Genomic DNA, 15,670 nt, shown 5'->3' with positions numbered 1-15,670 from the left:
TCTTCATGTACTTTAACTCTGCCCCTTCGGAATCACTTATGCATGGTGTCGTACCGACCCTACTCCCCCCTTTTTTTCTTAGAGGGGGCGAAGAAAAGGGAAATATGGATGTAAAACTGCTGAAAGCTGAGATACATAGCTGCTGGAAAGAGCTAGGCGACACAAGTGCTAACAAAAAGCGGATAGCACGGCTGCTGAGAGCTAAGCAGCGTAACTGCTGGGAGTCAGACAAAGTAGCTGCTGATGGCTAGGTTTTGCAGCTGCTGAGCTAGGTCGTGTCGCTACTGAAGGTCGAGCTGTGCGACTACTAAGAGTTGGGCAGTAAGACTAGCGGGGGTCGGTCAACATGAATGTGAGATTTGATTAGCGACTTCCCGGGATTGGTCAACAAGGCTGCTGATAGCCGCGCAGCACAGTTGCTGATGTCTATTTCGAAATGCTTCACTAGTAGTAGTAGCGTACTACTCTTCCCCTCCTTGTTTTTTTTAAACGCTGAATGAGTTTTGACCGCTATACTCATTCTAAAGATGGATCTTGAGGAGCGGAACATGCGGAACTCGGGCACCGAGTGGCTGAGTCTTGTAGCCTATTTTTGTTGTTGAACCAGCCCATTAAAAATGATTTAATGAAAACTCGAAAAATTATCGAAACCCCAAAAGCTGCTGAGCCCAAAGAGAATTGTTTAGCTCAGGAGCCCCAAAATTAGACTATTAAGAGTCCATTTAAAATACTTGGCCCAACTCTTTTTTTTTTTTTGAAAATGTCGAATGGATTGGGCGACCACGCATCTTCTAAATTTGGATTTTACTGGACTGAATTAAAGTACGTGAGCATTGAGTGGCTAATCTTGCTTTGTAGAATTAGCCCAAATAAATGGTGGTTCATAAAAATGTTTAGGAGAAAATCCCAAATATTTTGTTGCAGCCCAATTAGTAAATGATCGGTCCCAAATGAATTTGTTGGAGCCCAAGATAAATCAATGTTGGAGCCCACATACAACATTGCAGCCCATTTCCTAGAAAAACCCCAATTCCTGTTTTTATTTGAGTGTATTAGGGTTAGGCACCCACACCCACAACTGATACTCACTTTCTCGATCTGAAGGCTGCCAAAACGGATATGTCGACTGGAGATGCTCTATTTCTTTTCCTTCTTCCTTTTTTTATTTGAGGGAAAAACGGATGCTCCCTTTGCTTTCTTATTATCGCGGTTGTTGTGATGCCATGAAAAGGAAACATCGGCAGCTGAAGATGGCGGTTCCACTGTCGGAGTTCGCAGCAGCGAGCTTGCCGGAAGCGTTGTTCTTACGGGTCGCCGTCGCTGAGGATGGATGGCGATTAGAGATCATCCGGCGAGTGTGATGGCGGAGATTGGGGCGCTTCGTGGTTCCTAGACATCTCGCTTTGTCGATGATGGTTGGCGACTGCTAGAGAGCCATCAGTGAAGATGGTGGTCGGGGATGGACTGACATCTGCGATCGAGATTAGTGATGGCTCAGATGTTAATCGGTGATGACAGGTGGTCTGAAGGCGGGAGCAGCTCTTAGCGACTGAAGTTCTTCGGCCGGCCGGGGGATGCAGTGGTTGATTGGAGGTTTCCCGGTGGTTTTAGTTCCTCATCGGGACTCATGATTTGTGGGTGGATGTCGGAGCAGCGACGAATCAAGGAACTGTGGTGAAGGAGCGGTGGTGTTGGGTTGCACCGGTGGCGCTGCGTTGCTGGGTTGTCACTTTAAGGTGGCCGACGACTGGAGGTGGTCCGACGATGGCCTATAACTGAAGTTGTTGTCACCGGAGACATCTGCAGGGATAGCTAACGTGAGCTCGCCGGCGACATTGACCTGGCGTCGTCAAGTTAGATCAGCTAGAAGATCTGAGATGGCTCTCTTTAGCTAGAGAGGACCATCTTGGTGCTAGTGGTGGTGTATGGTGGCTGACTGCGGCGAGTGGCGGCTGAGCCACCCGGCCGGAGTATAGTGGCGGCTGAGCCATGGGGGAAGAGTCTAGGAGAGGTCCTTAGTGGTGGCTGAACCACTTGGGAAAGAGTCCTCCTTCATGGAGGAGGCACTATTCTATTTATAGTGGACAATTAGTTCAAGGGGAATTGGGTCAGGCCTTGGGCCAGCCCAATTCAGGCCCAACTAGCAAGGTGCTGGGCAAGGCCGCCCGGAGGCGCCGGGCGAGGCTGGCGGGCGCGCCCCAGGCAGGGCTGGCGGGCGCGCACCAGGAAAGGTTGTCAGGGGAGCGCCTGGCCGAGTAGGCAGGAGAGTCTCCAGCAGGGCTGGCAAGGGAGTCCCCAGCAAGGCTGGCAAGGGAACACCAGGCAGGGCTGGCAGGAGCGCGCCAGGCCAGGCTGGCGCGCTAGAGCAGTCTAGGCCATGCCAATGGACCATATATCATCATATGATATATAGGGATCGTTTGATATGTTTGGTATGTGGTATTTGAGGAACTCACTAAGCTTTGTGCTTACAGTTTGTGGTTTATGGTTTCAGGTACTTCCGGTTCGAAAGGGAAGGGCCCAACTTGATCGTAGCACATAGGTGTGTAAGTGAGCCGAGCTACTTGTGAGCTACTCGGGATCGACTCGTTAAAAGCTCGAGTCGAGATCGAATTAAACGAGACTGAGCCGAGCTCGAGCCTAAATATGAGGCTCGTTTATTAAACGAGCTCGAGCCGAGCTTCAATTCATGGGCTCGCGAGCCTAAACGATCTTAAACGAGCCTATATATATATGTATATATATGTATATATATATATATATACATACATACATACATACACACACACACACACACATATATATATATATATATATATATATATATATATACACATAGAGGCTCGTTTAGGCTCGATTAGGCTCGCGAGCCCACAAAATTGTTCACGAGCCGAGCTTGAGCTTCATTTTAAGGCTCGAATCGAGCTCGAGCTTCCTCAAAATTAAACGAGCCGAGCTCGAGCTTGGTTAGGCTCGGGCTCGGCTCGACTCGTTTACACCCCTAGCACTAGCACATACACCTGTGTTTTCCGCAATATGTGATCTTTGGGAATGAACTCTGATAATTGTTTTATTTTGAAATTCTTTTAAATGTTTTGATAAAGTTACAATAGTGTTTTGATTATAATAAAAATGAAATTTTTACCCTTGTTTTTCGGGTTGTTATAGATATGGTACTCCTGAAGGTGTCACCTTGGAAAGGTGTCACCCGGTTCAGGAAGCAGGGCAAGCTGGGCCCCAGATATATTGGTCCCTTTCAGGGTTTTGGCTCGGGTGGGCCAGGTCACATATCGTCTTGATCTTCCAGCCGAGCTCAGTTAGATTCATAGCACATTTCATGTCTCTTAGTTGCGGAAGTGTTTAGTGGATGATTATGCAGTTGTACCTTTGGAGGATATTCAGATGGATGGTCGTCTGAATTATGTCGAGAGACCGGCGGAAATTTTAGATCGGAAGATGAAAACCTTGAGGAACAAGGTTGTTAAGCTAGTGAAGGTGCAATGTCTGCACCACAAGGGGTTAGAGTGGACTTGGGAGTCAGAGGATGCGATGAGGGAGCACTACCCGGAGTTGTTTGAGTCGGCGGACTTCGAGGACGAAGTCTGATTCAAGTTGGAGAGAATTGTAACACTTGATTTCCCGGTATGAATTTATTTCCAAGTTGTTTATTTTTTCTCTTTAGGACACAACGTGTCGAGATGTCTGTGGCCGCAGAGTTTAATGAGCCCACATGGCGTGTTGGTAGCTGGGAAGGAAACCCTAATTTTTAGGGTGTTGCACCCTATTTAAAGGCCTTAAGTCCCTTTGACCGGCCTCCTTACTAGCCTCCTTTGTTATCTAAAACCATAAATCGTGTATTAAGCTTTCTTGGTGGTGTTCTTGAAGTTTTGAGGGGATTCTTGTGGATTTTTGTGCTCATTTAAAGGAGCTTTAGAGTTTGAAGGTGCCTAGATTGGAAGGAAGGTCATAGATCCAACATCTCACCACTTGTTGCAGTCTCTTTGAGGTATCAAGTTCATACCTTGCTTTGTTGTTGATGATATCTCCTCTTGTGGGGTTTTGTTATGATTTTTGGCTCATCGTTGGGTTGTCTAAGGAGTTAAGTTGTTTCATAGGTGGTCCTGTTAGATCTAAGCATTTTGTTGCCTTCTTTGGCTAAAAGGTGCAAGCTTTATAAGATTATAGGTCTCTTTCATGCATTAAGTCCTTTATTAAGCCCTCCTTGAGCTTTAGAGCTTCTCTTTGGCATGCATGAGCGTAAATTTGGAAACTTTACGTGGTCTTCCAGCTCTAAGGAGTCAGATCTGCACTTTGGGGCTATGTCTTTGAAGATTAAGTGCTTAATGGTTAAGCCCTCACTCTAATAAGCCTAGGGTTTGGGTTTTGGACCCATTTTGGTGGTTCCTAGGGGTAAAGTTGGAAACTTTACCCTTCTAGAGATCATTTTGGTCGAGATCTGAGCTTTGGAGCTCTTAGATTCGATGAAGGCAGCTTAATGTATTAAGCTATTGGATTTCAGAAAATACTACGTGTTTATTGGTAAACACGACATATTGGCTTGGTTTTTCCTGACCTTGTAGTTGATGGAGAAACACGACGTGTTGAAGGACAACATGGCGTGTTGAGTCAACACAGACTGTTGACCTTGAATTTTGACTTTTGGCTTTGACCAAATTTGACCTATAGGGGGGGTGTTGAGGCATTTTGAGTTGTATCTAAGGAATTGTTTCTGTTTAGGGGTTTGGTAGAGTTGAAATTCGATGTCGGGACCTATTCAGCTATCGTTCAGCATTTGAGGTGAGTTTCCTCACTGGGTTTAGCAGGTCTAAGGCACCAAAGGCGACCCTTGATTGGTTATGTCGATATAATTGTTGTCTGTGTGATACTTGTATGTACGTGTATATGTATGTTTATTGGGTGGGGCCCGCTATGCGAGTGTGGGCCGGGCCCGTATCTCATTAGGCGGGGCCCGTTATGCGAGTGTGGGCGGGGCCGATTATATGATATGTATTATGTGGTATTTTGGGGAATTCACTAAGCTTTGTGCTTATGGTTTTTAGTTTGTGTTTCAAGTACTTCCGGTTCCAAGGTGAAGAGCTCGGGTTGACTGCATCGCACACACCATATGGATTCTGTTTATGGGACGCACTCTGATTTTGATGATTTTTGATATATTTATTCTATTGGGATGTATGAGCGGTATTTTGGAATACCGTTTTACTTAAATCAAAAGCAAAATTTTTGGGTCATAATTTTTGGATGTTTCACTAAGGCCACGTCGTGGGGACTAGTCTGAACAGCTCAAACGAGCTTATTCCATTTTCTTCCGATTTAAAGAGCTCTAAAGCTCAAATCTGGTCCATTCCAAGGTCTTAATGGATAAAGTTTCCAACTTTATCCCTTGAGTCATCCCAATCGGCCAAAACTCCTAACCCTAAGTCCTTAATAACATCATGAGGCATGAGTTAACCCATTAAGCTCTTAATCAACCAAGACACCCCCAACAAACTTTCTAGAAGACCTTCATACCCAAGATACACCATAAAAATATGTGCTTTATGGGCATGCATGTCTAATGCATGTCTCACCCCAAAATAAGGTCAAATCCAAGGAAGATAAAGGGGTCAAACTTGCAGATGAGGTCAAAAACACCAAGGAACACAAGATCTGAAACATATAACCCCAAATAGACCTCAAGGATCCATAAAGTTACAAACTTTATGGAATCCATTCCTTCAAATTCTCACAAACATGAAGAAAAGGGGATAAGAGTCCTAGATCTAGAAGCACAAACCAAAAAGCTAGAAACTTGAAAACTCACAAGGGTCCAAAATTTGTACAAGATAATGATGATGATGTTGTTGCTTGTTGAATTAATGAACCAAAACACCTTCTTCTCCTTCTTTAAGCCACCAAGAATGCTAAAATGGACCAAAACTCTTTAAGGGAGGCTAGGGTTTTGAGGTAGAGGGTTGGAGGCTGAAGATGATGCCCTAATCCTCTGGAAATATTGTTTAAATATGGGAGGAAACCCTAAATTTACGGGCTTGGGCCAGAATAGCTGCCACACCGTGGCGTTCATTAAAACATGTGATTTATTTTTTCTATGTCACGTCGTAGGCATCCTTGTGCCACGTCGTGGCATCAGAGTTTTTCGCAAAAACTTCATCTTTTGTCCCTGATAAATATTAAGCTAAACCAACCTAGAACACGAGTGTTAAACACACACTACATATATCATCCTAAAATCAATTAACGTATCCTAGGATATGAGATTTCCCTAACAAAGTACTAAAATTGCAACAAGGGTTGACTCACCTCTAGTATAATTTCCGGGTAGCATAGAATACAGGGAAGCACTCTCCATGAAGTAATTAAGCACCATAAAAGAATACATAAGAGCCCGATCACAATGAGCCTCGAAAAAGAAAATAGACAACACAATATGTAATTCGTGTTAGGGTTAATTGGTTGCATCGCTACAACAAGTTGTAACTCTAGTCAACATGAAACCCTCGCTTTAAGCCGCTAGTTTGTGATCATCATGCCGCGAGGACGTTGGCAGTCATTTGCCCTTTCATGTCCGTTCCTGGTCTGATCAAAACCTATTGTAGGAATATTTCAACTATCTAAAACTCAGATTAAGCGTCCATAACAGTTGGAACACTATGGGACCAAGAATACCACTCATTTCTATGGGATTTGCACATTTCATAGTCAACTATTGAGTGTACATGAGAGGGACAAAAGATAACACAAACGAAGAGCATCTTACCTTCTAGAAATTCGTGAGTACACAATTTAGATAAAGATGAGAAGAAGACGACACCAACTCCACAAAGATTGTCTTAAGAATCCCCTCTTTCTTCACTTGAATCCTTCACACTTGGTACACCCACTTGTAAACTCTCTCTCAAGAACTTTTGTTGGCTACAAATAGGGTTAGCATTGTTTAAATACCCCACAAGTTACAAACTAGGCCCTCAAAGTATGAGAAAATGATCCATTGGCCCTTGTACAAGATCAATAATCATTTTATTACACTTAGGCCCTCATAAGTTAACTTTAATCAAACAAAAAGGCTAATTTAAGAACAACACTTAACAAAACACTAACATCGATGACAGATGGAAATTTGGGTCGTTACATATACGTGCTCTCTCATTGTAATATCATACACCGTAAATCACATCATTTCATTCTTTTCATCCATCGGTCTAGAATCGTCTTAATGTCCACACAGTATTTTGTATCCACGGTGTATATATATATATATATATATATATATATATATATATATATATATAGGTTTATTCTCTTTTTGTCACGTGTCATCCTATTAAACCTCCTAATTAATGTTATGCCACTTGTGAGCCTATTGATTCTTCATTTCAAATTTCTCACTCTAATTACAATAAATTAATAAAATTCAAATCAAAATTAAAATAAAATTAATACAAATTATAAGGTCACGTATTTATTTAAATCAAAGATTATAAATTTAGATAACTAAAAATATCTCTTAATTAACAATTTATTTAAAATATAATAATTTTGAGTTTTTACTATAAAAGTGTAATTAATTTTGTAGCCGTGGAACCACGGGTTATAAACTAGTATATATATATGTGACATCCCCAAAATCACGGCCAGAAAAGACCGGTTTCATTTATGCTTTTAAAATAATTTCAGAGTAAATTCATTGATTTAAAAGGGTTGCGGAGTTTGTCCCCAAAACAATACATGATAAAATAACGTTTATCAAAGCATTTCTTAAAGAAATGTATTTTCATTATATATCAAAACTCGGGATGTCATGTTTCGATACAGACACAAAAGCATAAACAATAAAACATAGACCTTACACAGTTTATAAAACTACTGGTCTATAAACAAAAACATCTTCACAAGTTCTCCAACTTATGCTCTCGCGCCACTACCTGTGATACAAAGAAACTGAGTGGGTCAGGCTTGGGAGCCTGGTGAGCATATAGGGTTTTCATCCCACAATAAATAATTATATTTAATTTCACTAACCAACAATAACCCGATTACCCATTCCCGTTATCCTCACTTTACGTCCCTATGACAACAACTATTACAAGGGACCTAGTCTAGGATTTTTCATCGGGGCGGACACTACTGCAAAGGGGTTTCCTCAACAATGAATGTCCTAAGGCAACCATGAGGGGGATAGAATACAACAAATGAACACCCAAGTTCACCAACACCTACAGGTTATGAGTCTGCCAGCATTCCACAGAACTGTCTAGAAAAATCCGTGGTCGTCATTCATATTCTGCTGAATGACTAGATCACAATCAAATCGAGGCCTCTCGTTATTTATATTTCATCACACATCACTATCTACCCATGTTCTACCCAACATATATGTAGATAAAATAAAAATATATATACAACATAAAACATGTATAAAACATTCAACCGATACTCATTTCAAATAACACGTAACATATAAACACATAGCACGTATTTTATGGAAATACTTCGTATTTATGTGTTAGAAGAAGTAACTACACACTCACTTGATCAGAAGATGATCGGGCAACACTATGGCTCCAAGAGTAGTATTTCTTCGGTGAAACCGGGAGATCTTCACAAAAACCGGGCTTCTCGCGAGCAGAGTTTCGGCTCGGAAACTTTACTTCTCGGGATCTTCGGGGCTTCGGGTCTCGGGATGATACCGGGGCTTCGGGGGTGTAAGTTGCACGCAAAACGAGGCAATAAGGAGTGAGAGAGAAAAAATGAGCAACAAATCTCGACTGGGGGTCGAGTTCTATTTATAGGGTTGAACCCTCGCGTTACGTTGGGCGTAACTCGCAAGTATGCGGGGTGTAATGCCTCTTTCTTGCGTACGCTGGGCGTAGTTTGGATAAGACTGCTACGTGGCGAGCTTCGGGTGGTGCTACACGGCTCTCTCTCGGACCACACAAGGCCGAAGTACGCTGGGCGTACTCAAAGGTTACGCGGGGCGTACCCTTCGGATCAGATGGGTGAGTCAGCTCTTCGGATATTATCCGAATAAATAATAAAATTTATATATTTTAATTATTTAAAAACTTCAGAAAATCATATATTCCTCATACGAGCTCCGTTTTCGACGTTCTTTATATCCACGCGTAGGTGAGACTAAGCTCTACAACTTTCATTTAGACTCTGTCGGATAATTTTGACTTTATTTTTATTATATTATTTTTAGTAGGCCGGGACAGGAAAACTCCGTTATAAAATCATAACTTCTTCATCCGATGTCCGCTTCCGTCTGTCTTTTTACCGTTGCACTACAATTAATGAGATCTTCGATTCTCGTTTAGATTGTTTCAACCAAAAATCACTCGATCTCAAATTCGAGTTTCGGGCTGCATACTGCTAAGTTGGAACTTAGAAAAAATCATAACTTCCTCACACTAAGTCAGATTTGGGCGTTCTTTTTATGCACGCTCTAGGTTTAACGAACTCTACGACTTTTGTTTAGATCACTAAGGCTAAATATCGCTTTATCGTAAATTCACTATTTACGTCACGCAGTGTCGCGCCGGTTCTGTCGCGAAACTTCGACAGGTCATAACTTATTCGTTATAACTCGGATTTTGACATTCTTTATATTTTCGGAAACCTTGCCACGACCACTACGTCTTCATTTATCGATATCGGTTTTATCTAACATTTTATTTTTACGCTTATTTTTATTCTTAATTCATTTAAGCCACACAATTAAGCATAAAACACATAATACTCAAATAATACATTCTTATTATTTCAAAATGAGTTACAAAGGTTAACCTAGACTATTACATCAACATTAATGCATAGCCCAGAAACACGGGCGTTACAATATATATATATATATATATATATATATATATATATATATATATATATATATATATATAGGGAAGGGTTATTTGGAAAACAAAAAAACCCTAAAAATAATAAAAATGCATTAAAAAAATACCTAGAGATCACAAAACTTTTTTTTGACATTTTTTATAAAAAAATCGAAGGTTTTTAAAGAAATTCGCTGAAAAAAATTTTGAAATTTTTTTTTTTTATAAAAAAAAAAAAAAAAAAAAAACTGATTTTTTTTTCAGCGAATTTTAATAAAAAGCTGCGATTTTTTATAAAAAAAATTCAAAAATTAGTTTTGTGATCTATAAGTAAATTTTTTATGCATTGTTATGATTTTTAGGGTTTTTTTTAGAATTTTTTGTTTTCCATAGAACCTAAACCATATATATATATATATATATATATATATATATATATATATATATATATATATATATATATATATATATATATATATATATATATATATATATATAGTTTAGACAAAGAAACTAACATGTGTTTGGTGTGGACCATGGGATTTGTCTATAATTTGAGGAGTTTTGGTGGTTATCGCTATAATTGATTAAAGCAAATGGACATAAAGCCTTAAGAAAGAAGAGACGGGACCAATAGTTATTTCCACATTATATATGCATATATTTAAATATGTAAGGTGTAGAGTTAAGGTTGACGAGTTTCTTTATTACCATGAGGACATTGTACTTTTAGCTTTCTTATGTTTTTCATGGAACTTGGTGTGATTTATCTTTTTTACAAGCACGTTTTGTGTGAAACTCTTACAAAACACACTTGACTTTGCGGTAGCAACAATTTCTATAAACAAATTAACCTCAAAGAAAGGAAAACTTGTAAGGTCGTGAAAAGTGAGATGCTCTTTTTTTTTAATGTATTTAAAAGTTCCCTTTCGGTGAATTGTTGATGAAAGTGAAATACTTGATTGACACAAGGGGAAGGGGACCATGCTCATAGATGAAGGGAAAAAAAAAAGATCAATAATCATAACTTAGGCTTCACTCATAATTATAATTGGTAATAAAGTAACCATTATACATTTGATTAATTACAAACTGAAGTACCATTCGTAACCCACTTTTGATGGTGATTGTTGGGGTGTCACTCATGACCTATATATGGTAATGGTACTCGACTACTTGTTATGTCCACGCCTATTCAACTCAACTGGAGTTTGGTGCATTTGATTGCAATGGTAATGTGGTCACAAATTGGCTAATTCGTTAATATAAACAGATTGGATAGATTTGTAATTGTTTTATTGTTTTTTTTTTTAATTATATAAGTGTTATCATAAAAGTAACCTAACGTTTTCATTAATTTGGTTTCATGCATTTACATTAGGAGTGACGTTTGGCTTATTTGACACACTTCATTTTTAGTTTCTTCTTTTAAAGTTTTATCGGTTTCGGATAAAATATAACCCACCCGTGGATTATGCACATACAGACCAAACTCAATTGTCCAAAATCATATAAACTTAATTTCATTCGCTTTCTTTGTTGGCAAAGAAAAAACATGACATGATTGTTCTACTACGTTTTGTATAAAATAAAGTTCAGACTCAGTTAAAGGTTCATAAATTACAATTTTATTCCCACCAAGAAGAACATAGCACACCGGATAGCTAGAAGTTTGAAAATGTGGTTTTTATTTATACAAACATGTTCATCAAAAATAGTTGTAAGCTTTTGGAATTTTGGAAAGTATAAAATGCTATAAAACATGAAAACATGAAAACTAAAAAGTTAAAACTCTTAAAGATCTAAGAAGCTATGTCGAATGAAGCTCTTTAATTTGAGCTTTTTTTTAATGCTAAAAGCTAATAGCTGTTGTTGAGTATACCCTAGGGCTAAGACTAAAAATGTGTTCTTGACCCTCATCATGACCAGAAATGTTGTTATTGTATTTAGTTTTATTTAAAATGTATAATTTGTATAATTCTACAATAAAGTATCTAGATATTACTTATCTGTTTCATTTGGAATTTTAAAAACGGTAATAAGAAAACAATAAAAATGACAATCCCCGCAAAATTTGTAACTCAAAGATAATATGGTAACTTTAACGATCAATTAACAAACACAAGCTTGGTGTGTTTGCAAATTCACTTTCAAATTTTATAAGAAAAGTAAATGATTATAAAATATTCAGTTTGATCACCCAACTAATTCCAATGGAAATTGCTAAATTTCTCAAACTAACACCCATTTGATTAGAAAATAGTTTTTGTTGAGGCCCTTGCCCAACAAACCAACCAAGGGCCAAGTTTATGCAAAAATAAATAAATCCAACAACATTGTCTTATTTGAAACTCTTACTACCGTTGCTAAGCCTCAAATCATACCACCAAGATGCATGTTGGAAAAAGAAAGACCACTTCAACCACTTATTCAAACACAAAGCTCATAAGTTGACATTTAAAAAAAAACAAACGGTTAATCTACATTAACACATAAGAATTGGAACTCGGGGCAAATCAAGGGTAGAACAAGTACAAAATGATATTGCCCACTAGGGTTCCAATTATACACAAACTAACGACTTATTACAACCCTAAAATTATCAAAGGACTTGTGGCATTGGTTAAGGATACCCAACATACTTTGGGTCATTTGGTCCGGGAGGTTCAGGCTTTGGGATGTAAGGCATAAGAGGAGTGCCATGTTCGATTGGGCCAGGCCTTAATGCTGTGGCTTTTGAACTTGGAACCGGATCATTAGGGACGTAATCGTAAATATCTACGTTTCCATCACCACTTTCATCATGAATATTATCCTCCTGTTGGTTACAATAGTGAAATTAAGAAATTAAAAACTAAATTTATCTAACACAAATTTTCAAAAACACGGTCCTTGTGGTTTACAAAAAGTCTCACTTTCAGGACAACTATCGGCAATGTTACACCGCTAGTCCTTATGGTTTCATTTCATTGCGGTTTTGGTCCATATGATCTTAATTTATTTTATATTTGATCTAAAATTACCATTTTGTTTTGCCCCAACTTTTATTATTTTGGTCTTCTAATAAAAAGGGAGGATGGAATTGAATTCCTTCCACCGTCCCCTAGGAACGGTAAAAATCCATCAAATATGGAATTTGAAGGATTTCGGTGGAATTGAATTCCGCCCATTTGGCAACCAAACACTCCGTGGAATGGAATCTTGAATTCAAGTTCCGCAGGGATCGGAAAACCAAACACGTGTCATTATTTGATATATTTGAAAGATCATGTATACCTTAAGTTTCCTGCCTGGCTTTGTTAAATCCATGATTTTCTTATGCTCGGGAAGATCACCGCCTGATAAATAGAAAATAATCACTAAATTGGAATAATGGGCGTAAGCTATCGGCAATTATTGCACATTTTTTTACAACTAGCATTAAAGTTTTGCATGATATAATTTTACATGATTAGTGTGCTTTAAGATATTTAGATGGGCCATGGGCCCAGTTTTTTGTTTGCTATTTGTGTATTATACAGGACATAACATAACAAAACAGGTCGTATAAGGTTTGGTGTTTTGGGACAACAACTGCAATTTTTTGTCCCACTTAAAAAGGTGGAACAAGGTGAGATAGGAACTAGATCTCGATCTATCATCTACGCAAAAGACGTAAATGCCCTCCTCATCCTTATCCTCGTCATCGAAAATAGCCCTGTAAAGCTTGTCCAATCTCGTCCTTTCCCATATAAGATAAACTAATTTGTTTCAAGATGAAAGTCCATAACAATCTTTACATGGTATTGAACCTTTTTTCAGTTTACTCATACGGGCATGTTATTAGTACAAATCTGACCTCAATTAGAGGTTCACATCATCTTTTTAACATTTAAAGGTAAAACTCATTTAGCTATCGAATAAGGTAAATGCAAGAAATATCAACGTACTTTCAATAATTTGTTAATTATAATATCCTATTTTCATTTCTTCCTACTATAACATTGTACTTCTATGTATTTTCCCAATTATAGCAACTGTCATTCAAATACAAAGCAATATTTATGATTATAATTGCATATATCTTCCAAACTCCAAAGTATAATGTTAAAGAAAAAGAAAACTAAAAATACAGATATGGATTTTTTTTGAAGATACAATATGTAATTTACATATTGAAAGAAATGAAAGTATGATGTTATAATACATAAATAAATGAAAGTAGGTTGCTATTTCTTGCATTTAGGCATTTTGTCCATATGATGCAGCTGAGACCTTTCTACTCTGAAAAAGACTCGTTGACCAAATTGCAAAATGAAAATGCTAAACAAAGGCACATGCATTTCTATATAGGATGACAAATTTCTCATCACATCAGCAAAATCTAACAAAAAGTACAACTTTAAACGCATAAGATACAAGTTTTTGCATTATGGTTGCGAGTACTCAGTATCGTAGAAGACAAATGTTGAAAAAATTACCAGGAATTTCGGACAAGAAGACGAAAAGCAACGCTGTTCCAAACACCAAGAACAAAATCCACAATCCAGAACCTTTCATGATGTCAGAAAAAGGGACACCCTGTTCTTATATTTCCTGATGAAATCAAATCAAACCCTAAAATTTTAAACCCAAATCGAAGATGATCGTATGCTCTTCACACACCCACTTCAATAAACTTGTCAATTCATGGAGTAAATGTTGATTAGAAGAAGAAACCCCATTTATAATGGAACGAAAACGCAAAAATTTCAGAAAAGATTTGAGAGGATAGGGAAAGGGGAATGGATGTTAAATCACAGCCATGCCATGATGATTTAAAAATGGGGAGAAAGAGGTGGGTAATGAAGGAGGTCATGTGGGGTTGCTGGTGCTCCATTGATAAAGAAAGGAGGTATTTAATGGTAGGGGATTTGAATGTGGTTTGTCTTTGTGTTGCAGAAGCAGTGGGCAGTGTAATGGTAGGAATCGTATTGAATGCGAAGTGTTGCAGAGAGGTGAGTGATGGAAATGCGAGCCTTCACTCCATCTGAACTTGTGCAGAGGGTTTTGAACACTTGGCCTAGGAGCACGATGCACTTTCTACTCCGTTTCTTGAATTTTAAAATAGAAACTTATGGCAAAATTATGGAGAAAATGACAACTACTTCTATTGTTTTTATTTTTTTAAATTTGGCGAAAAATTTAAAGATTTTATTTTAATTTATTTTTATTTTTTATATACTGATGATCATTTATTTTACACAAAATTATATAAATTGGTTCCTATGATTTCATAAACTCACTCATTGTTATTTTTTTTTATGAACATGTGGTTTCAAAAACATGTGTGAATGATTATTTTTAGTTTTCGTCTGTTAGTGTGAGGATAATTTAGTCTTTTTAGTTAGTAGAAACTGAGTTTGTGAATATGGATAAACGATAGAAACCATTTATTTTATGTTTATAAGTTTGTTGTTTTTTTATCTTTTACTTTTTAAAATGTCACTTTGATCCTTTTCATTTTGAACTTTGTAAAATATTATTTTCACCTCTCCATTTATTAAACTTCTATGTTTATCCTATGTAGTATATATATAATTTGGTTTTCCTTAATAATTTCCGTTCGTTGACTAAAAAAAACTAACTTTTTACGTGCTTATTTTTATATATGTGTTGATATAAATTTAATGTGGGCAATGTTTCAACGTGAATTTAAAACTTCCGTTCGTTATTATTATTTAAAAAAAATTACTTGTTTTTTTTATGTATATGTTGGTTTAAACTTGAGTTTGCCTACCTTTAGATGTAATTTTTTTTTACGTTTTTGTGTTTAATTTTATATACGTTTCCTATGTATGAGT

At 37.7% G+C, this 15,670-nt stretch overlaps 1 protein-coding gene across 1 annotated transcript; it reads right to left on the bottom strand.

Annotated features, from left to right (window-relative positions):
• Positions 1-12,246: 12,246 nt before the first annotated feature.
• Positions 12,247-14,875, bottom strand: LOC145108565 (uncharacterized). The gene is made up of 3 exons (XM_079045597.1): positions 14,309-14,875; positions 13,125-13,186; positions 12,247-12,666 (listed from the first exon to the last, which is right to left on the bottom strand). The coding sequence occupies exons 1-3, from the start codon at positions 14,385-14,387 to the stop codon at positions 12,472-12,474; spliced, it is 336 nt and encodes a 111-aa protein (XP_078901723.1). The 5' UTR covers positions 14,388-14,875; the 3' UTR covers positions 12,247-12,471.
• Positions 14,876-15,670: the final 795 nt, after the last annotated feature.

The sequence above is a fragment of the Lactuca virosa genome, chromosome 4 (genome assembly GCF_052849685.1).
Source record: "Lactuca virosa cultivar CGN04683 chromosome 4, Lactuca_virosa_CGN04683_v6, whole genome shotgun sequence".
NCBI classification, from domain to species: Eukaryota; Viridiplantae; Streptophyta; class Magnoliopsida; order Asterales; family Asteraceae; genus Lactuca; species Lactuca virosa.
Note: the sequence above shows the minus strand (reverse complement) of the source record. Positions and strands in the feature narration are given on the sequence as shown.